At 49.4% G+C, this 23352-nt stretch overlaps 1 protein-coding gene across 5 annotated transcripts in view; it reads left to right on the forward strand.

Annotated features, from left to right (window-relative positions):
- The window catches only part of MYO1C (myosin IC), a 576863-nt gene that overhangs the window by 505879 nt on the left and 47632 nt on the right, over nucleotides 1–23352 (forward strand). For all 5 annotated transcript variants that reach the window (XM_086955217.1, XM_086955220.1, XM_086955221.1 and 2 more), the window contains exon 21: nucleotides 22932–23008. In XM_086955217.1, coding sequence (XP_086811343.1) covers nucleotides 22932–23008 — 77 coding nt within the window. The remainder of the gene's footprint in view (nucleotides 1–22931; nucleotides 23009–23352) is intronic.

A 23352-nucleotide genomic window follows, 5' to 3' on the forward strand; every position in this document is an offset into this window, starting at 1 on the left:
ATCTTTTCGCACCATCATTCTCGGAGCATCAGTCCGGATGGACAACACGACAAGTATGCACTACTTGAACAAACAGGGAGGGACAAGATCTGCTTTACAGTCTCAGCAAGCCCAGCAAATGTGGGATTGGGCGATTAGACATCAGATAAGTCTGACAGCAGTCCATGTTCCGGGAGTTTCCAACGTTCTCGCGTATGCCCTCCGCAGGTCGGCAATTTCCAACCACGAGTGGGAGCTCCATCAACCAACTTTGGATCGTATTTTTTAGAGGTGGGGTCGACCGAATTTAGACTTGTTCGCGACCAGTCCGAACTGCAAATGCCAATTCTTCGCAAGCTGGCTTCCCCACAAGGGATCGTGCGGGAATGCGTTTTTGATGCACTGGTCGCGGATCTATGCTTACGCTTTTCCACCGATACCGTTGGTTCCCAGGGTTCTCTGGAAAATGAAGGAGTCTTGTCACCTAATACTCATAGCTCCCAGGTGGCCTCGCCAGTTCTGGTTCACCGAACTCCTCCTCCTCTATGAATGCAATCCCATTCAGTTGCGACCAATACTGAACCTTCTACGCATTCAGAACGGGCAGATTTGCCACCCGGATCCTGCATCTCTGCACTTAGCGGCCTGGCGCCTCGAATTCGTTCACCTAGATATTTCTTCGGTGTGTAGGGAAGTCTTGGCCAATGCTAGAGTGCCTTCCACAATAAAGACATACAGGCTCAAATGGAAAAGATTTTGCCTATGGTGTCAAGCCCCCAACATTCATCCAATCCATGCAAAACCGGAACAAATTTTGCCTTTCTTTTTACATTTGGCAAGATCAGGCCTTTCCCATTCTATCCTTAAAGTATTCTTAGCGGCTATGTCAAGATTCCAACAGGATGGTTCCAACTCTCTTTACTCCTGTAGGATCATTCAGCAGTTCTTCAAAGGATTGTTTCGCATGTTTCCTCCCATCCGCAGCCCACCTCCATCCTGACATCTTAACATTGTGCTCTCACAACTCATGCGTCACCCCTTTGAACCTATTCATAAGGCAAATTTGAAGTTTCTTTCATGGAAAGTATCTCTGCTGTTGGCTCTTACATTAGAAGACGGGTCAGCGACTTTCAAGCCTTCACTATTAAACCGCTTTTCCTTCAGTTCACCAAGAACTCGGTAGTGCTACGCACTAACCCATTTCTATGCCTAAAGTGCCTTCGGACTTCCATCTCCATGAACCGGTCATTTTAAAGACTTTCTTTCCTAATCCTCAATCACCTGCGGAAAGGGCTTTGCATACTCTTGATGTTAAGAGGTGTCTCAAATTCTATTTACAGAGGACTTTATAGCTTATGGAAAGATGCGTACAGGACACCCAATATCCAAACAGTCCATTGCTCGTTGGATTTCTGCTGCAATTTGTTTCTGTCAACAGCATGCAGGCAGACCATTACAAACAATTCAGGGAACACATTCTACTAGAGCAATCTCTTCCTCCACTGCTCTCTTTGCTGGTGTGCCTCTTCATCAAATCTGCGGAGCTGCTACGTGGTCCAGCAGGCACACGTTTACCAATCCCTACTGTCTGGAGGCTGCCAGCAATGCAGACACGTCTGTGGAACAGGCGGTTCTATGTAATCTTTTTAAATAAGGTGAGCCTCTGTTTTTCCCTCCTCCTCTTGGGTATTTTCTTACGTGCATATCTACTATGATTGATTATGGGTGTCAACATGCACGCAACAGAAGTTTTTAAGAATCCTGTCAGGTCAAGGGTCCTTAATCCTCGCGTTGAGAAAAAATATAAAGCTGCACTCACAGATCCAGTCTATATTAAAGGTCCAGCACCATTAGACTCTTTAGTAGTGTCTAATGCACGTAAACGTGCTAATTCTCAGACATCAGGTGAGGCCTCACCACCAGACAAAGAATCTAAGCTACTTGACGCCTCCGACAAAAGAACAGCGTCACAAGCAGCTAATATCTGACGCATTGCCAATACCCAAGCGTCGCTGGCCAGATATGACAGACCACATTATGATGAACTAGAGTCCATAATGCAACACCTACCAGACAAATACAAAAATTCGTTGTGCCCTAGATGCTGCATATACTGCCTCAAGGGAAACCAATACCAGCACCCTACTACGTAGACATGCTTGGCTACGTATTTCAGGTTTTAAACATGAAGTACAAAACTCCATCCTTAACCAGCCATTTGATGGCACATTTATTTGGCCCAAATGTCGACGTGTCTTTAGAAAAGATGAAAAAAGACACTGATACAGCAAAATCTATGGGAGCCTTGCAGCAGCAAGCTCCCAGATGTTCTTTTCGTCGCTCATCATACAGAGGCAACACTAGAGGCTACTCCTCTGAAAGTCCCTCCACTTTTTACAAGACCCCTAGCCAATCCACATTCACTAAGGGCTACCAGAGAGGGGGTTACAGGGGTAACAATAACAAAGGCAGAGGCAAAACCAACAACTCCCGCTCTGCCTCTACCCCTACCCAATGACTTTCCTGCCCTTCCCCCCAACATTCCACTCCTGTGAGGGGAAGACTGCAACAATTCCTTCCTGCATGGATCAACATCACATCAGACAGCTGGGTGCGACAAATTATTCAGTCAGGTTACTATCTAGAACTAATATCTACCCCCCAAACATACCACCCAAACAGCGTCCAATGTCACAAGAACATCTATCAATGTTAAAGATAGAAGTAGTATCTCTGCTACAAAAAAGTGCAATAGAACCAGTTCCTCTGCACCAACAAAACAAGGGGGTTTACTCTCTTTATTTTCTAATCCTAAAAAGGACAGCTCTCTAAGGCCTATTCTAGACCTCAGACCGCTAAACATATACATACAGTCAAACCATTTTCACATGGTCACACTCCAACAAGTCCTTCCGCTCTTGTCAAGAAACGACTTCCCTGCTACTTTAGATCTCAAGGACGCATACTTCCACATTCCCATTCACAAAGCTCACAGGAAGTATCTCAGATTTGTGATAGACGGGCAACACTATCAATTCAAAGTACTCCCCTTCGGAGTCACAACAGCACCAAGAGTATTCACCAAGTGCTTATCAGTAGTGGCAGCGCATTTCCGAAGACAACAAATCCATGTCTTCCCGTTCCTCGATGACTGGCTCATAAAAGCCAGCTCATACAACCTAAGCGTGGAACACACTCATGCCACAATACAGTTGCTCCACAAATTGGGGTTCACAAACTACGCCAAATCCCATCTTCAACCATCCAACGTACAACAGTACCTCAGTGCCACAATAAACACCTCAACAGCGCTAGCTTATCCCACTCCAGCAACGATAGCCAGCATGTAAACTCTTCTAACAAAGTTTCAGCTACAATACTCCCTTCCAGCACGAGTATTCATGCAACTCATAGGGATGATGGCCTCTTGCATTTTCATAGTGCCCGATGCAAGACTTCAAATGCGTCCGCTACAAGAATGCTTATCACGTCAATGGAACCAGGCTCAAGGTCAATTAACAGACCTAGTGTTGGTAGATGGTCGGACTCATCGCTCTCTGCAGTGGTGGAACACTAAAAATCATTCCAAGGGATGACCGTTCCTAGAGCCAGTTCCTCAGATAATCTTGACTGCAGACGCATCGCTCTCCGGCTAGGGAGCCCACCTCCTGCAACACACCATGCAAGGCAGGTGGACACCGCAACAAAAGTTACTCCACATCAATCATCTGGAGTTACTTGCAATATTCCTAGCACTAAAAGCTTTCCAAAAGCAAGTATCGAACAAGGCTGTGTTAATCCGCACAGACAACATGACAGCCATGTATTACATACAGAAACAGAGAGGCACCCACTCCCTGCAGCTCTCTCAACTAGCACAAGACATATGAAGGTGGGCAATTCCTCAAAACATATTCCTTCTAGCCCAGCATGTTTCAGGAGTACAGAATACCATTGCCGATCTGTTAAGTCGTCAAACACAACAGACCCACGAGTTGGAACTTCATATACAAGTTGTTGGAAAGTGGGTTATTGGTAGGGGCAAATGTAGGTCTGCCACAGGCAATAAGGCCACTAATACATAATAGGACTCAGCATAGGTCTTAGAAAATTATTCCTTTGCTCAACCCTTGGTAACGTGGCTGCGAGCAGACAGGCTTAACTTCAAAGACAGGTATGTATAGCATTTAAAACACAATTTTTAGTTAATAATTAAGACACAACACAAAATAAAAATTCAACACCAATTTATAAAAAATTGTACTATTTATATCTTTTAAATGACACCAAAACGAAAATAATCCACTGTAGGGGACCAGAGATATGAATTTTTAAAAATGTGCCACTTTCTAGTGCTTAAAAACCAACAGCTCCCCTTTAAGTCATTTTGTTTTCTCTGTCAGGGACACACCTTTATAAATTGTTCTGAAGAATTCTCACCACTGTAGTGGGCCGCCTTCTTCAGCAAGCGGGGTCCAGTTAGAACACCTTCCTGGCGTTGTGCTTGCGGGTCCTAAAGTATCCAACACACAATCCAAGGTTCTGGACTCTCCAAGAGGGTCCTTGAAAGTGTGAAGCTTCAATTCCACAATCCCCTTGAACAAAACCCTTAAAATTCCACTGGTACTCCAGGCTTTGAATTCTTTGTGGGGCTGTCCAGGTGAGCTCTGTTAACCTGTAGCTTGCAGGGAGTTTAACTATTTGGCAGCAAGGTAATGCACAGGGCTGCAGTTTTACTTGGTGCAGTCTTTAGAGGTCAGGCCTTAGAGTTCCTTGCACAGCAAAATCGTTTCAGCAGGGCCCTTCTTGCTTCAGTAAGTTTCAAGCAGCAGATCTGGAGGGCTCTGCCCTTCTCAGATACTTATTCTAAATTATCTGGGTCAAGCACCAGGTCACTGCTGACAAATGAGAGCAGGGCAACTCCTCATAGTTATGACCACATCCTGTAGAGTGGGCATTAGTTTGTCCCAGAGTGCATCATTCTTCCAAATCCATAATGGCTAATTTTCCAGCAAGGAGGTAAGAGCTGACTAAACGCACCCCCTGGCTTATTTCCATGGACTCTCCCCCTACCATCTGCACATACCTTCCTTAAGCCTAGCCCTGACTCTGGGTCAAGACTGTCAGAGTGGACTGAAACCCAGGCCTCCCCTCTGCCTTTGAAGAGCATAGTTTACAACGCCACCTCCTGGCCTGGCATTCCTATAGACTAGCACACTGCCCTCCCAGCAGCCTGGCTAATCCACTTAGCTCTGACCAATCAGGGCAGACCACTGAAAGGCTGAATTTGGACTTACAAACAAGAAAGTCTCATAACTTCTTGTATGTACACTTTAGGAGAAATTCAACAATATAATATTGTTGGATTTACTACGGCCATTCTGGGAAGTCTTTGAATGGTCCGGCTAGTCCTCTCCTATCAATATTTATTAATCAATCACTTCCTACTATGTTAACCTATGGGCCATGGGGTTTGCAATGGGGAAAATGACTTTGGCCACTTTTAAAGAACCAGGGCTTATAAAACCATATTTAGTAAGTATTTCCCTAATTTCTACTGGACCCCCACCCCCTGTGCAACTAGGGGAGACTTCAGGGGTTCTGAATCTGCTGAAATCATGCAGATTATCCTTACCCAATTCTTCTAGCATTAAAGTCGAATTTGAGCAGCTCTTTAACACAATGTGGGGAGTGAAATGTAAAATTTCGCTTTACCCAGGCATATAAAAACTCATTTTATAAAGGTAGTTTCAATCCCCTGTCCTCCTACATACTAGCGGCTTATGGGGTAGGTCATGCCAATTACAGGGGTACCACACCATACCATAGTGTACCCTAGTGTATGTTGGGTGTCTTAACTGCATTCGAATGTGTTCCTTTTAGCTTGGCACTGGCCCTGGGTCTGGTTAAACAGAGCCCAGGGTCAGTCAGAGTCAGTTAACATCAGTTCCAGTCAGCAAAATGTTGAGGGGTGCCCAGGGCACAGGATGACTTTTCAACACAAGTTCTTCAGCCATTCTTTCAGTTGTGGGGACAACCTCACATAGACCTATTTGCCACCCACGAAAATGCCAAATGCCCAAGCTTCGCCGTCAGATATCCACACCCACTGTCCAAAAGCAATGCGATATGGATGAACTGGTCAAACAGATTTGCGTACGCTTTCCACCTCTACCACTCATGCCACTAGTAGTACGCAAATTACAGCAGCATTCTCTCACCCTCATCCTAGTTGCTCCAACGTGGGCAGGACAACCGTGGTACACCACACTGCTACAACTGTCGGTTGTACCACACCAAAAATTGCACCTGTCTCCACACCTCTTAACACAGAACCGTGTAGAGATCAGACACCTGGACCCAGCTCAGCTCAATCTTGCGATCTGGCTCCTGAAATCCTAGAGTTTGGATTTCTGAACCTTCCTCCAGACTGCATGAATGTCATTAAAGAAGCTAGACGTCCAACCACTAGGGCATGTTATGCAGCCAAGTGGAAACGATTTGTAATATATTGTCACTACAACAATATTAATCCTCTAGATGTGTCTATTGAACACATCATAGGATACTTACTACATCTCCAAAGATGTAACTTAGCCTCTACCTCTTATTAGACTACATCTCACTGCAATAGCAGCATATCTGCAAAACAGACAACATCTATTTCTATTCAGAGTGCCTGCCATTAAAGCCTTTATGGAAGGCCTCAAAAGAATAATTCCTCCCAGGGTACCACCTTCACCTGTGTGGAATTTAAATGTTGTTCTCACACGGTTAATGGGACCTCCCTTCGAACCCTTACACAAATGTGAACTACTATTTTTAACATGGAAGGTTGCTTTCCTACTAGCTATTACTTCTCTGCGGAGAGTTAGTGAATTACAAGAACTAACCATTCAAGAACCCTTCTTGCAAATGCATCACAATAAGGTAGTTCTGCGTACTAATCCAAAATTCTTGCCCAAAGTCATTTCTCCCTTCCATCTCAATCAATCTGTGGAACTGCCCGTTTTCTTATCGCAGCCACAGACAGTAGCAGAAAGAGCTCTTCATACCCTAGATATCAAAAGAGCATTGCTATACTACATAGAAAGGACACAACCCTTTCGTAAGACAAAACAACTTTTTGTGACTTTCTCACCACCACACAAAGGTAATCCCATTTCAAAACCTGGGATAGCTAGATGGATTGTCAAATGAATACAGATTTGTTACCACAAAGCTAAACGTACGTTATCTGTTCCTCCTAAAGCCCACTTTACAAGAAAAATAGGGGCTTCTATGGCATTTTTAGGGAACATTCCCCTAGATCCGTGGTTCCCAAACTGTGCGCCGCGGCACCCCGTGCGCCATAATGAGGAGCCAGGGGCGCCGCGACCACAGTGGGGAAAAGTGAAGCAGACTCTGCCAAAATACGTCCCACCTGCAAAAACCGGGGACATGGTTTGTCCCAAGGACGCACTGCCGCCATTGGCGCCATACGCTCCCAAGATCCAGTCAGAAGCAAGCTTTCTTCCAGATTATCATCTTGTTGAGGGAAAGTAGTGTTTACTGCAATAAAGGTATATTTTGCCAGAAATGTGATGCTAAGCCTCTTAACTTTAATGCCCAGAAATGGTCGGACTCAGAAGGTAAATAGACAGCGTTTAAAATGAAGGAAGTCAATTGTCCATAGGTCTGACCTCAGGTTACCGCAGCCGCGGAGCAGGCCTCAGACGGCCGCTCTATTTCCCCCACAGGCTCCTGTTGGATTTTCGCTTTCTTAGTTGAAACTGATATATCTTGCGACCACTTTAAGGGAGTCTGGTTACTGGGAGAAAACCGAGTGTTTCCGAGGATGAGAGGATGGAAACTGTAAGGCATCAGAGCGTCAGAGTGAAATGTAGACCGGGAGATATACTAACAGAGAGGACGTGAACACGAGCATGGGAGGGAAAGACAGAAAAACAAAAGAGCACAGTGGAGTGAGAAAGAGATTAGATCGATAGATTGGTGGCCATCAGATAGATGCCTGGTGCTGAACAAATGCAAGGAAGGGATGATGAATGGAAATATGGAAGGGTGAATGGATGGGTGCACAGTCTGAGTGAGAGAGGCATAAGAGAACACAAATTAGGCGGAGGGAGGTGCTGGTAGGGTAAGAACAGAAATGGATAAGGAGAACACAAGATCTACAAGAGGTAGTGAGTCTAAATGAAAAAGGATTAAGGAAAACAGAGAGGCGTCATAGCTGAAAGAACAAGGTGACATTTGGCAAAAAAAAGAAGTAGAGAAGTACGAGGGTGTGAGCAAGAGCCAAAGGATGAAACGGAGCAGTTGAAAATGAAGGCAGGGAAAGAGAGATCAAGATAAGAGCGAGCAAGAGACATAAAAAGCAGAAGAATAAACAGATGAAGGGTAGAAAAGACAGAAGAGCAAGGAAGGAACAGCAAAAGAGAGAGCAATGCAAAATGGAGAAAGGAGACAGAAGAAAAGAGAGGAAAGAGACATTGAGAGCCAAGAACTGGCAATTCCAATGGGCATAGCTTATGACTGAAATGCTTCTTCAGTCACTGATGAATTTAGACACTCAAAGTCAATAGGTCAACCTACACACACTGTGTCACTCATCTCTGCACTCGTATTCATCCACCCACTGACCCACTCATGTATTCATCCATGTACCCGAATAACAACAAAGCCTGTCGGTCAAGTGGTGCTGAGATATATCAATTAACACTGGTGAAGTTGCACAAAAAGTGAATCAAACAAAGACTATCAACTGTTACTGAATGAGTCCTATCAGCCCACCTGATAGCGGAGCCTCAACATCTAGGACTTCCGAAACTAGGTCTGCGTGCGATCGCCCAGTTGTATATTAGCGATGCAACACAAGACCAAGGTGTGGTCACCACAGTTGTTAGTCCAGAAGGTGGGACTGATATGTTCAGTGCAAGAATTAAAGAAAAGTGAAGTGTATTAAAATGGCTATCAAAGCAAACAAAGACCTTTAATAGTGTTTGCCTGGACGTCAGATTAAAAAATAGTGGAAAGACAGTGTGAAAAAATCACTATCTAACTTGCTTGGTAGAAATCAAACAAAGATCTATACAGGCCAACATGTTTCTGCCTTACTGTGAAGTGTCACTGGCAATCGTCAGGGCCAAGCTATAATCTGCTACTGCAAGGGCACTATCATGTGTGCTCAAACTAAGAAAATAAGAAAATAAACATCAGAGTGATCAATTAAAGACCATCCTACCACATCTTCTCAGTATTGTTCTGTTGATGCAATAGGTCTTTCCCATCAGTGTGTGGGAAGTGAACCTCACCTCACCCGGCAACTGCTCGGACGAATAAGGCACCGCTCTGTCCGTCGGTACCTTGCGGCGGAATCACGAGCCGCAAGGTACCGACGGACAGAGCGGTGCCTTATTCGTCCGAGCAGTTGCCGGGTGAGGTGAGGTTCTCTTCCCACACACTGATGGGAAAGACCTATTGCATCAACAGAACAATACTGAGAAGATGTGGTAGGATGGTCTTTCATTGATCACTCTGATGTTTATTTTCTTAGTTTGAGCACACATGATAGTGCCCTTGCAGTAGCAGATTATAGCTTGGCCCTGACGATTGCCAGTGACACTTCACAGTAAGGCAGAAACATGTTGGCCCTGTATAGATCTTTGTTTGATTTCTACCAAGCAAGTTAGATAGTGATTTTTTCACATTGTCTTTCCACTATTTTTTAATCTGACGTCCAGGCAAACACTATTAAAGGTCTTTGTTTGCTTTGATAGCCATTTTAATACACTTCACTTTTCTTTAATTCTTGCACTGAACATATCAGTCCCACCTTCTGGACTAACAACTGTGGTGACCACACCTTGGTCTTGTGTTGCATCGCTAATATACAACTGGGCGATCGCACGCAGACCTAGTTTCGGAAGTCCTAGATGATGAGGCTCCGCTATCAGGTGGGCTGATAGGACTCATTCAGTAACAGTTGATAGTCTTTGTTTGATTCACTTTTTGTTCAACTTCACCAGTGTTAATTGATATATCTCAGCACCACTTGACCGACAGGCTTTGTTGTTATTCAGGTAGTTACACAGGGGGTATTAGCCTGTTTGGTCGTTAAACACCTCCCTCGGACCCTCTCTTACGAGTTGTTATGATATTCATCCATGTACCCACCTGCAATAAACAGACACACAAACATAAGCACTTGGAACATCAACTAAAAGAATTAAAGTGTAAAAAAAACATGCCACCATATAAACCTGTAATGTATTCAATTACTGTTCAAAAATTACATTAAACATAGCAGCATGGCTGTCTTCAGGATCGGACAGAGAGAAAATAGGCACAGGAACCAAAATATATACGACCCCCTTTAGCGAATCTGATTGCTAAAAGGCGTGTCCATATTAGCAAATTATGTCAGTTTTGAAGGTGTAAAGACACACTATGTAGGTGTTTTGCACTATACACGAGTCTTCCAACCTAGATTTCCATTGGTGGAAAACTGGTACCTAAACTGTTGCATGTAAGTAAGAAGTGACACCAAAAACCATGGGGTACTAATCTGCGATAATGCTTACACTGACAGTTTGACATAGCAATCAAGCAGTCATTAGTCTGGCCTACGTGCTAATTATCTTATATTATCTGATACCGCCGGGTCTAGCCAGTGCTACATAAAGCACTGGCTAGACCAAATAAAATAAATCAAAGTTGGAAAAACAAGCGCATCCATCTCACTAGGATTTTTAAGGTAAATTTCGGACTCTGTTGTTTTACCTGTTCATTGAAAAGATTTTATTATACAGAAGTTTTTGAACTATTGTGTGGTTGGAAAAAGTTGCATGGAAACATATTTGCGTATTAATCTTGTATCGTTTCACACTTAACGAGTTTTTATTAAACAGCTGTTATCTTATTTTGTTACAAATATGAATATTATACGTTCATTGCATCCCACTTAATTTAAGGAAGACAACAGGAAGTACTCCCGTAGTCGGGCTTACATCCTCCCGCACCCGCCCACCGGTAAAAAACAAACGGCGAGAAGCCACGGCCAACTGCCAATTAGGTCAAGGGAGCCACGGGTCAAAAAAGTTTGGGAACCACTGCCCTAGATGCCAAGCAGCTATATGGTCTACACCGCACACATTCACAAAACACTATTGTGTAGATGTGCAAACCAAACAACAAGCTAATGTGGGCCAGGCTGTTCCCAAAACATTATTCCAAACTACTGCAACAGATAGGGGTGGTCGCCGCTAGTGGTGGGTACTGCTATACAATCTATGCATAGTGTGCAATGTGCAGCTCATATGCCTCAAACGGAAAATGCTACTTACCAGTATGCATCTGTTCTTGGCATGTAGAGCTGCAGAGTTGAACACGCCCACCGCCTCCCCGGCTACTCTTGTCTGTTCCAGTATTATCTTAATTAAATACAAACTATAAGGGTTATCCTTCCTTTTCTTGCAAAGCTCCATCATTTCCCTATGGCGAAAAACAATCTGGGGATGGAGCCGATGCCCATGCGCAATGTGGTCCAAAGGAGAAGTCGCCTATCTCGTGACTTCCAAAGAACTTTTCAGGACAACAACAAACTGCAAACATCCGGGCCCAACTGTAGGTGCCGATCTATGCACAGTGTGCAACTCTGCAGCTCTACATGCCAAGAACAGATGCATACTGGTAAGTAGCATTTTCATTATGGTTGTCTTTGAAAATTGTGGAAACCAAGTCACATATTCCACAAATGTTAAAGTTTTATTAATTATTTGGTTCCAATCACACTGGCGACACCAAGCACTATTATGTTTTTTCCTTTATGTATGAATTCATACTTTTTTTAAAATATAAAAGCAACATTGAAAATACAGCCAGAAGTGTTCTTGGTAACCTTTCTTTCTGACGTCTTGATAACCCATAACCATTGCGATTGTGTATATAATTATCAAGATAGTTTAACACTTTTCCGCAGGAACCGCTGTTTCTGTCACATACAATTTACCCTGATACCTAGCGTGTAGGATGTCCCTTGTTTTTGTTCTCGAGAAAACAGAATGGGGATGTCCAGGAAAGTGCTCTCATGGTTTGCATCCATCCTGCAGAACTGCTCAAAGCAAACCAAACTAGGAACCTCATTCTCAGGTACCACACCAGTGAGATGCGGAGTCCCACAAGGTTCAACCATTTCCCCCTAACTCTTTAACCTATACATGGAGCCACTAACGCAAATCTTCAAATAATCAAACGTTTCATACCACATGTACGCAGATGACACACAATTATACGTAAAGATAACCTCCCTGGAAGATATCATCCAACTAAATAACACTCTGGTCAAAACACAGGCTAGCTTAAAACAACCTTAAGCTGTGCTCACTGAAACAGAATTCCTACTTTTCTTCCTTCAGAATAGCTTTACACACATTCAAGACTTGCCCAATCACCTCGAAGCCTCAACTGGAAACTTATCAATATTCATTTCAATGAATCCCATGGAACAATACTGGACAAGAATCTGAATATGCAAGCACATATCAGTGCAACCACCCGCAGAGCATCATTCCCACTCAAACTTCCAAAGAAAATGAAACCATTCCTGTCACCTCCAGACTTCAAACAAGCAGGACAATCATTAGTGGTCTCAAGACTAGAATATGGTTCTGCAACCTTTTCAGGTCTTCCCAAATCAAGAACGGCTCACCTCAAAGCTACCCTCAACTCAGCAGCTAGACTAGTAACAGGCACTAAACGCATTGACCACATTACCCTGTCACTGAAGTCTTATCTAACTGGTTCTCGCTCGAAACCAGAACTCATGTGAAAATTGCTTGCCTCACGCATGAAGCCTTACATCGTAACAAACCAAAGTACCTGGCAGAAAAAATTAGAATTTCAGAAGAAGCCGCTCACTCAGAAGCGCAAACTCTCTGACTAGAACCCTCCAGATTCAGAAAACAAACAACCTACACACGCTTCTTTTCCGGACCGGCACCATGGATTTGGAACTACCTACCATCCAAGGTTTCGTCTAACCCATTGTAAGGAAACGCACCAGACCCATCTACCAAAGTCTGACTTAGCTCCCGTTACGGCGCCACAATCTCCTTTTTTCCTATGTCCAGCCGACGGCATCAGGTGGACAGAAACACTAAGAACGGACTGTGTTTCGTCTTCGCAGGAAGGGTTCTCTGCGTCACTCCAAACGGGCCAATCAGGGAACGGGAGCGTACGGCAAAAGGACCAATCAGCTACCGTAAGGGTGGAGGACTTTAAAAGCAGGAAGACAACGAGAAGTCCGGGGGCAGAAGAAGCCGGGAGCAAATTGGCCTCACAAGAAGAAGCAAGGAGAAGAGACGCCACCGGGGATGACGTAGCCAAGACGAAAACCTGAGCCGAAGAAGCCACGGACGTGTGGAGCGAGGAGTGGTGGTCACCGGAGGACGCTCAAGAAACACCGCAACTCTGGAGAGTTGCGGCTACAGGCGGTAGGTAAGCGTTAGAAAGGGTGGAGGTGGGATAAGGGGAAACAAAGCCCATACTGATACGCACAGAGAGGCATTTCGTTAGTTGGATGCTTTTTCTTTCTTCCTCTCTCTCTCACCCTCGTCGTCACTACTCTCTTAAAGCATGAGAATGATTCCCTGACGCTGCTCCATCTCGAGCCTGAATACCGAGCACCCATTCAAACTTTTTTTTTTTTTTTCATCTCATCGGATTCTCCCAGATAGCTCTCCCGCCTCCCCCACCCCTTGCTCTCCCCCACCTCCACCTTTCCTACCTATGCACAACTCTTCTCACCAGGGCGTGGTAAAAGGGTAGAACAGGAAACCACCTTTTTAGGGCTCGCCTGCTGATGCGCTCAAGCGCATAGCTGGCGAGCTATATTGTGGCTTAAACAGAGTTTAACCATCTCGGCGATTTGTTGTAGTGCCCGAGAGCGCGTGCACATCAAAGCCACCAGCCTCCTCAGGCATCTCAAGCTTCGCCCAGCCGGCATTTTCCCTAATTATTGACTGCACTGCCGGCCGGCCGGCACATCAAAGGCTGCTGCTCCCGGCCCCTATTCTTCCCTTCTTGCCTCTCCCCGCCCCCCTTCCCACCACAGCAATGCCGAGGGCTTGTTTATATTGCAGCCTAACCATCTCGCACGCTGCTCTTGAAACAATAACCATTGTTGGTCATGATATAATTAAACGCTTTAATTATTTTATCAGGCCCACACAGAATTTTATAAAGTCTTTTGCTGGCATTTTCATTTTATGCTGAATGCTATTTTACACCTTTCACATGCTGGCGATTTGCTTCAAAGGAATATATTCATCCTGAATCCCGTTACTAGAGCTTTCTCCTCTTCTGCTATATATGGGTTTTAGTTAAATTTCATTGATCTCTTTTACTAATGATTTATAAAAAGTGCCACCCACCACACAGCTCCACCTACACAGCTCCACCGATGCACCCACCACACAGCTCTACCGATGCACCCACCACACAGCTCTACCGATGCACCCACCACACAGCTCCACAGATGCACCCACCACCCAGCTCCACCGATGCACCCACCACACAGCTCCACTGATGCACCCACCACCCAGCTCCACCGATGCACCTACCACCCAGCTCCACCGATGCACCCACCACACAGCTCCACTGATGCACCCACCACCCAGCTCCACGGATGCACCCACCACACAGCTCCACTGATGCAACCACCACACAGCTCCACCGACACAGCTCCACCTATGCACCCACCACACAGCTCCACTGATGCAACCACCACACAGCTCCACCGACACAGCTCCACCGATGCACCCACCACAGAGCTCCACAGATGACCCCACCACACAGCTCCACTGATGCACCCAAGACACAGCTTCACCGAGGCACCCACCACACAGCTCCACGATACACCCACCACACAGCTCCACGATACACCCACCACACAGCTCCACCTATGCACCCACCACACAGCTCAACAGATGCACCCACCACACAGCTCAACAGAGGCACCCACCACACAGCTCCACAGAGGCACCCACCACACAGCTCCACAGATGTACCCACCACACAGCTCCACAGATGCACCCACCACACAGCTCCACCGAAGCACCCACCACACAGCTCCACCGAAGCACCCACCACACAGCTCCACCGATGCACCCACCACACAGCTCCACCGATGCACTTACCACACAGCTCCCACCATGGCACCCACCACACAGCTCCCACCACACAGCACCACCGATGCACCCACCACACAGCTCCACCGATGCACCCACCACACAGCTCCACCGATGCACTTACCACACAGCTCCCACCATGGCACCCACCACACAGCTCCCACCACACAGCACCACCGATGCACCCACCACACAGCTCCACCGTTGCGCCCACCACACAGCTCCACCGATGCACCCACCACACAGCTCCACAGATGCACCCACCACACAGCTCCACAGATGCCCCCACCACACAGCTCCACTGATGCACCCACCACACAGCTCCACTGAGGCACCCACCACACAGCTCCACCGAGGCACCCACCACACAGCTCCGAGGCACCCACCACCCGGCTCCACCGAGGCACCCACCACCCAGCTCCACCGAGGCACTCACCACCCAGCTCCACCGAGGCACTCACCACCCAGCTCCACCGATGCACCCACCACACAGCTCCACCGATGCACCCACCACCCAGCTCCACCGACACAGCTCCACTGATGCACCCACCACACAGCTCCACTGATGTACCCACCACAGAGCTCCACCAATGCACCCACCACAGAGCTCCACCAATACACCCACCACACAGCTCCACCGATGCTCCAACTAAGCTCCACCAATGCACCCACTAAGCTCCACCGATGCACCCACCACACAGCTTCACCGATGCACCCACCACAGAGCTCCACCGAGGCACCCAACAGACAGCTCCACCGATGCACCCACCACACAGCTCCACCACTGCACCCACCACACAGCTCCACCGATGTACCCACCACACAGCTCCACCGAGGCACCCACCACACAGCTCCACCGAGGCACCCACCACACAGCTCCACCGATGCACCCACCACACAGCTCCACCGATGCACCCACCACACAGCTCCACCTACACAGCTCCATCGATGCACCCACCACACAGCTCCACCAATGCACCCACCACACAGCTCCACCAATGCACCCACCACACAGCTCCACCAATGCACCCACCACACAGCTCCACCGAGGCACCCACCACACAGCTCCACCAATGCACCCTCCACACAGCTCCACCGACACAGCTCTACCGATGCACCCACCACCCAGCTCCGCCGATGCACCCACCACATAGCTCCACTGACAAAGCTCCACCTATGCACCCACCACACAGCTCCACCGAGGCACCCACCATACAGCTCCACCGAGGCACCCACCATACAGCTCCACCGAGGCACCCAGCACACATCTCCACCGATGCACCCAGCACACAGCTCCACCGAGGCACCCACCACACAGCTCCACCGAGGCACCCAGCACACAGCTCCAAAGATGCAACCACCACACAGCTCCACAGATGCACCCACCACACAGCTCCACAGATGCACCCACCACACAGCTCCACAGATGCACCCACCACACAGCTCCACAGACGCACCCACCGCACAGCTCCACAGATGCACCCACCGCACAGCTCCACCGATGCACCCGCCACACAGCTCTACCGATGCACCCACCACACAGCTCCACCGATGCACTTACCACACAGCTCCCACCATGGCACCCACCACACAGCTCCCACCACACAGCACCACCGATGCACCCACCACACAGCTCCACCGTTGCGCCCACCACACAGCTCCACCGATGCACCCACCACACAGCTCCACAGATGCACCCACCACACAGCTCCACAGATGCCCCCACCACACAGCTCCACTGATGCACCCACCACACAGCTCCACTGAGGCACCCACCACACCGCTCCACTGAGGCACCCACCACACAGCTCCACCGAGGCACCCACCACACAGCTCCACCGAGGCACCCACCACCCAGCTCCACCGAGGCACTCACCACCCAGCTCCACCGAGGCACTCACCACCCAGCTCCACCGAGGCACCCAGCACACATCTCCACCGATGCACCCAGCACACAGCTCCACCGAGACACCCACCACACAGCTCCACGATACACCCACCACACAGCTCAACAGATGCACCCACCACACAGCTCCACAGAGGCACCCACCACACAGCTCCACAGATGTACCCACCACACAGCTCCACCGAAGCACCCAACACACAGCTCCACCGAAGCACCCACCACACAGCTCCACCGAAGCACCCACCACACAGCTCCACCGATGCACCCACCACACAGCTCCACCGATGCACTTACCACACAGCTCCCACCATGGCACCCACCACACAGCTCCCACCACACAGCACCACCGATGCACCCACCACACAGCTCCACCGTTGCGCCCACCACACAGCTCCACCGATGCACCCACCACACAGCTCCACTGATGCACCCACCACACAGCTCCACAGATGCACCCACCACACAGCTCCACAGATGCCCCCACCACACAGCTCCACTGATGCACCCACCACACAGCTCCACTGAGGCACCCACCACACAGCTCCACCGAGGCACCCACCACACAGCTCCACCGAGGCACCCAGCTCCACCGAGGCACTCACCACCCAGCTCCACCGAGGCACTCACCACCCAGCTCCACCGAGGCACTCACCACCCAGCTCCACCGATGCACCCACCACACAGCTCCACCGATGCACCCACCACACAGCTCCACCGAGACACCCACCACACAGCTCCACGATACACCCACCACACAGCTCAACAGATGCACCCACCACAGCTCAACAGATGCACCCACCTCACAGCTCCACAGAGGCACCCACCACACAGCTCCACAGAGGCACCCACCACACAGCTCCACAGATGTACCCACCACACAGCTCCACCGAGGCACTCACCACCCAGCTCCACCGATGCACCCACCACATAGCACCACCTACACAGCTCCACCGATGCACCCACCACCCAGCTCCACCGACACAGCTCCACTGATGCACCCACCACACAGCTCCACCGATGCACCCACCACACAGCTCCACCGATGCTCCAACTAAGCTCCACCAATGCACCCACTAAGCTCCACAGATGCACCCACCACACAGCTTTACCGATGCACCCACCACAGAGCTCCACCGAGACACCCAACAGACAGCTCCACCGATGCACCCACCACACAGCTCCACCACTGCACCCACCACACAGCTCCACCGATGTACCCACCACACAGCTCCACCGAGGCACCCACCACACAGCTCCACCGAGGCACCCACCACACAGCTCCACCGATGCACCCACCACACAGCTCCACCGATGCACCCACCACACAGCTCCACCTACACAGCTCCACCGATGCACCCACCACACAGCTCCACCAATGCACCCACCACACAGCTCCACCAATGCACCCACCACACAGCTCCACCAATGCACCCACCACACAGCTCCACACAGCTCCACCGACACAGCTCTACCGATGCACCCACCACCCAGCTCCACCGATGCACCCACCACACAGCTCCACTGACAAAGCTCCACCTATGCACCCACCACACAGCTCCACCGAGGCACCCACCATACAGCTCCACCGAGGCACCCACCATACAGCTCTACCAAGGCACCCAGCACACAGCTCCACCGATGCACCCAGCACACAGCTCCACCGAGGCACCCACCACACAGCTCCACCGAGGCACCCAGCACACAGCTCCAAAGATGCAACCACCACACAGCTCCACAGATGCACCCACCACACAGCTCCACAGATGCACCCACCACACAGCTCCACAGATGCACCCACCACACAGCTCCACAGATGCACCCACCACACAGCTCCACAGACGCAGCCACCGCACAGCTCCACAGATGCACCCACCGCACAGCTCCACCGATGCACCCGCCACACAGCTCTACCGATGCACCCACCACACAGCTCCACCGATGCACTTACCACACAGCTCCCACCATGGCACCCACCACACAGCTCCCACCACACAGCACCACCGATGCACCCACCACACAGCTCCACCGTTGCGCCCACCACACAGCTCCACCGATGCACCCACCACACAGCTCCACAGATGCACCCACCACACAGCTCCACAGATGCCCCCACCACACAGCTCCACTGATGCACCCACCACACAGCTCCACTGAGGCACCCACCACACCGCTCCACTGAGGCACCCACCACACAGCTCCACCGAGGCACCCACCACACAGCTCCACCGAGGCACCCACCACCCAGCTCCACCGAGGCACTCAACACCCAGCTCCACCGAGGCACTCACCACCCAGCTCCACCGAGGCACCCAGCACACATCTCCACCGATGCACCCAGCACACAGCTCCACCGAGACACCCACCACACAGCTCCACGATACACCCACCACACAGCTCAACAGATGCACCCACCACACAGCTCCACAGAGGCACCCACCACACAGCTCCACAGATGTACCCACCACACAGCTCCACCGAAGCACCCAACACACAGCTCCACCGAAGCACCCACCACACAGCTCCACCGAAGCACCCACCACACAGCTCCACCGATGCACCCACCACACAGCTCCACCGATGCACTTACCACACAGCTCCCACCATGGCACCCACCACACAGCTCCCACCACACAGCACCACCGATGCACCCACCACACAGCTCCACCGTTGCGCCCACCACACAGCTCCACCGATGCACCCACCACACAGCTCCACAGATGCACCCACCACACAGCTCCACAGATGCACCCACCACACAGCTCCACAGATGCCCCCACCACACAGCTCCACTGATGCACCCACCACACAGCTCCACTGAGGCACCCACCACACAGCTCCACCGAGGCACCCACCACACAGCTCCACCGAGGCACCCAGCTCCACCGAGGCACTCACCACCCAGCTCCACCGAGGCACTCACCACCCAGCTCCACCGAGGCACTCACCACCCAGCTCCACCGATGCACCCACCACACAGCTCCACCGATGCACCCACCACACAGCTCCACCGAGACACCCACCACACAGCTCCACGATACACCCACCACACAGCTCAACAGATGCACCCACCACAGCTCAACAGATGCACCCACCTCACAGCTCCACAGAGGCACCCACCACACAGCTCCACAGAGGCACCCACCACACAGCTCCACAGATGTACCCACCACACAGCTCCACCGAGGCACTCACCACCCAGCTCCACCGATGCACCCACCACATAGCACCACCTACACAGCTCCACCGATGCACCCACCACCCAGCTCCACCGACACAGCTCCACTGATGCACCCACCACACAGCTCCACCGATGCACCCACCACACAGCTCCACCGATGCTCCAACTAAGCTCCACCAATGCACCCACTAAGCTCCACAGATGCACCCACCACACAGCTTTACCGATGCACCCACCACAGAGCTCCACCGAGACACCCAACAGACAGCTCCACCGATGCACCCACCACACAGCTCCACCACTGCACCCACCACACAGCTCCACCGATGTACCCACCACACAGCTCCACCGAGGCACCCACCACACAGCTCCACCGAGGCACCCACCACACAGCTCCACCGATGCACCCACCACACAGCTCCACCGATGCACCCACCACACAGCTCCACCAATGCACCCACCACACAGCTCCACCAATGCACCCACCACACAGCTCCACACAGCTCCACCGACACAGCTCTACCGATGCACCCACCACCCAGCTCCACCGATGCACCCACCACACAGCTCCACTGACAAAGCTCCACCTATGCACCCACCACACAGCTCCACCGAGGCACCCACCATACAGCTCCACCGAGGCACCCACCATACAGCTCTACCAAGGCACCCAGCACACAGCTCCACCGATGCACCCAGCACACAGCTCCACCGAGGCACCCACCACACAGCTCCACCGAGGCACCCAGCACACAGCTCCAAAGATGCACCCACCACACAGCTCCACAGATGCACCCACCACACAGCTCCACAGATGCACCCACCGCACAGCTCCACAGATGCACCCACCGCACAGCTCCACAGATGCACCCACAGCACAGCTCCACCGATGCACCCGCCACACAGCTCCGCCGATGCACCCACCACACAGCTCCGCCGAGGCACCCACCACACGGCTCCACCGATGCACCCACCACACAGCTCCACCGATGCACCCACCACACAGCTCCACCGATGCTCCAACTAACCTCCACCAATGCACCCGCCAAACAGCTCCACCAATGCACCCACTAAACTGCACCGATGCACACACCACTCAGCGCCACCACAGCATCACTCAGCGCCACCACAGCATCACTCAGCGCCACCACAGCATCACTCAGCGCAACCACAGCATCACTCAGCGCAACCACAGCATCACTCAGCGCAACCACAGCATCACTGGTTCAAATATGTTCTTTCAATGTTTTAAGCTGTTTTCAAGCTTTCACGCTTAATTACAAATCAGAAAAAGATGTTAATATTTCACTTCTGTTCTTGGATTTTCGTCACAATAAAAAACACTGAACATAATCTTCACAAAAGTTATTTACAAAAGTTTAAGATATTGCCATTATAAATTAAATAAACTATTTAAGTAATAATTATTTCAAAACATTAAAAGCCATTGTTATTTGTAATATCAATACATCTAAGTCACGTAAATACTAAACATGTTGCATTACAAATGCTATAGTTGTCACATTTGCGAAAGTTATAACTATTGGCATTGTAAATGACAAAGCTATTAATTTAGCTATTTAAAAAAAACACATAAATAAAAAAAATTCATTTATAAGACCAATAGCTCAAACTTTCCTAATGCGAGCCCTATTGCATTTCCAATGTTTGTTTGTACTTACCACATCTCTGTCCTGTTTGCTTACTCCCTCTGCAAGCCTCCAGGGACCCCCTCCAGCCTACCGGCGCACCTAAAAAGAAGGAAGAGCGAGGAAAGGGATTAAGTGAAGCAACTTTTATTTTCATTTGAACCTCATTAAGACAAGAACAGAATATCATTGGGACAGAACTGTGAACATGTCAGGGATGGGAACCCTGAAGTGAAGAACTATCTTTTTTTTTTTCTCCCCTTATTATGAAGTGAATACCTGTGTACTCTTTGGCCAAGTGTTATTTTGACAATAAAACGCCCCAAAATTACACCAGTCCGGCCTCTTCGCTTTCTGTGTTCGCCCAACTAATGGCTGAAACACATAATCTCAGTGGAACCCACACAAATTGTCCCCCTGGAAAACCCATTCCAATGACATAAAGAATGGAGATAATCTATTTGTATTATTAACTCTTTTTCTACACACCATATCTTACTGGCGTTCTTAAAAGTTGCTATTTGTTTTTATTGAATGTTCTTTTTATATATCAGCCCTTCGTTTATGTATCATATGTACCGCGCTCTGATACCCTTGGTCATGTTCGCGCTTTATAAAGCACCATAACTAAAATAAAAATAGCACCAATATTGGCTTGCCAGACTTGATTTTCACATCTGATGCATCTGTCAGTCCTGCAGCATCAGGAAATGCCAATAATAATACTCTTGTTAACGCTGCAGTTAGGTCGTTGCCTGGCACCCAGACTGAGGCCTTTAACCTTGGTGTCTGCATTAGAAAGAGCATCACATATTTTGGATGTCAAAAAGGCAACAATGTGTTATAGAAAATAACGGTTTATCGTTGATGCAAAAAAAAGTTTTATTTTTACATGGACCCAACCACATGATGGGAGAATAACGCACTACATTTGACTGTAGTCTTAAACTGTCTATTGTTACAAGTAAGCAGTTCCTTCCAAAGAGAGGAGTTTACATGGTAACATTAACATAACATTTATTTTCTATTTGCAGAACAAAAATATTCATCAGATTTCCGAAGAGCCTCTTTGCAACGGAAGATGCCTTGGAAGTGCGGAAGCAGAGCCTGGGTGAGAAGGAAAAAGAAAATATCTCTGATAGGGTGGAAGTTGATGGTTAGCGAAGGGACTGTGGCACCTGCTGATTAATGGTCACTTACAGCTCTCATACCATACTAAGCACTGGTGACACCATAACTCTTTTCAAACTCGTACTCTGTTTTCAAAAGCATTGTTGCAGTGCTTCCAATTCGTACTGTTTTTCCACAGTTGGACTCAGTGGATCTCCAACTCCCAAGTGTTGTGCCTGGTTCCCACTTGCAGTTTTGGCAGTGTCTTTACCTTCCGCATGAACGCACAATTTGTAATGTGGAGTCTTTGAAATGCAAACGGCACCTGTAGAGGAGGTGTCCCTG

This window comes from Lissotriton vulgaris, chromosome 2_1, assembly GCF_964263255.1.
Source record: "Lissotriton vulgaris chromosome 2_1, aLisVul1.2, whole genome shotgun sequence".
NCBI classification, from domain to species: domain Eukaryota; kingdom Metazoa; phylum Chordata; class Amphibia; order Caudata; family Salamandridae; genus Lissotriton; species Lissotriton vulgaris.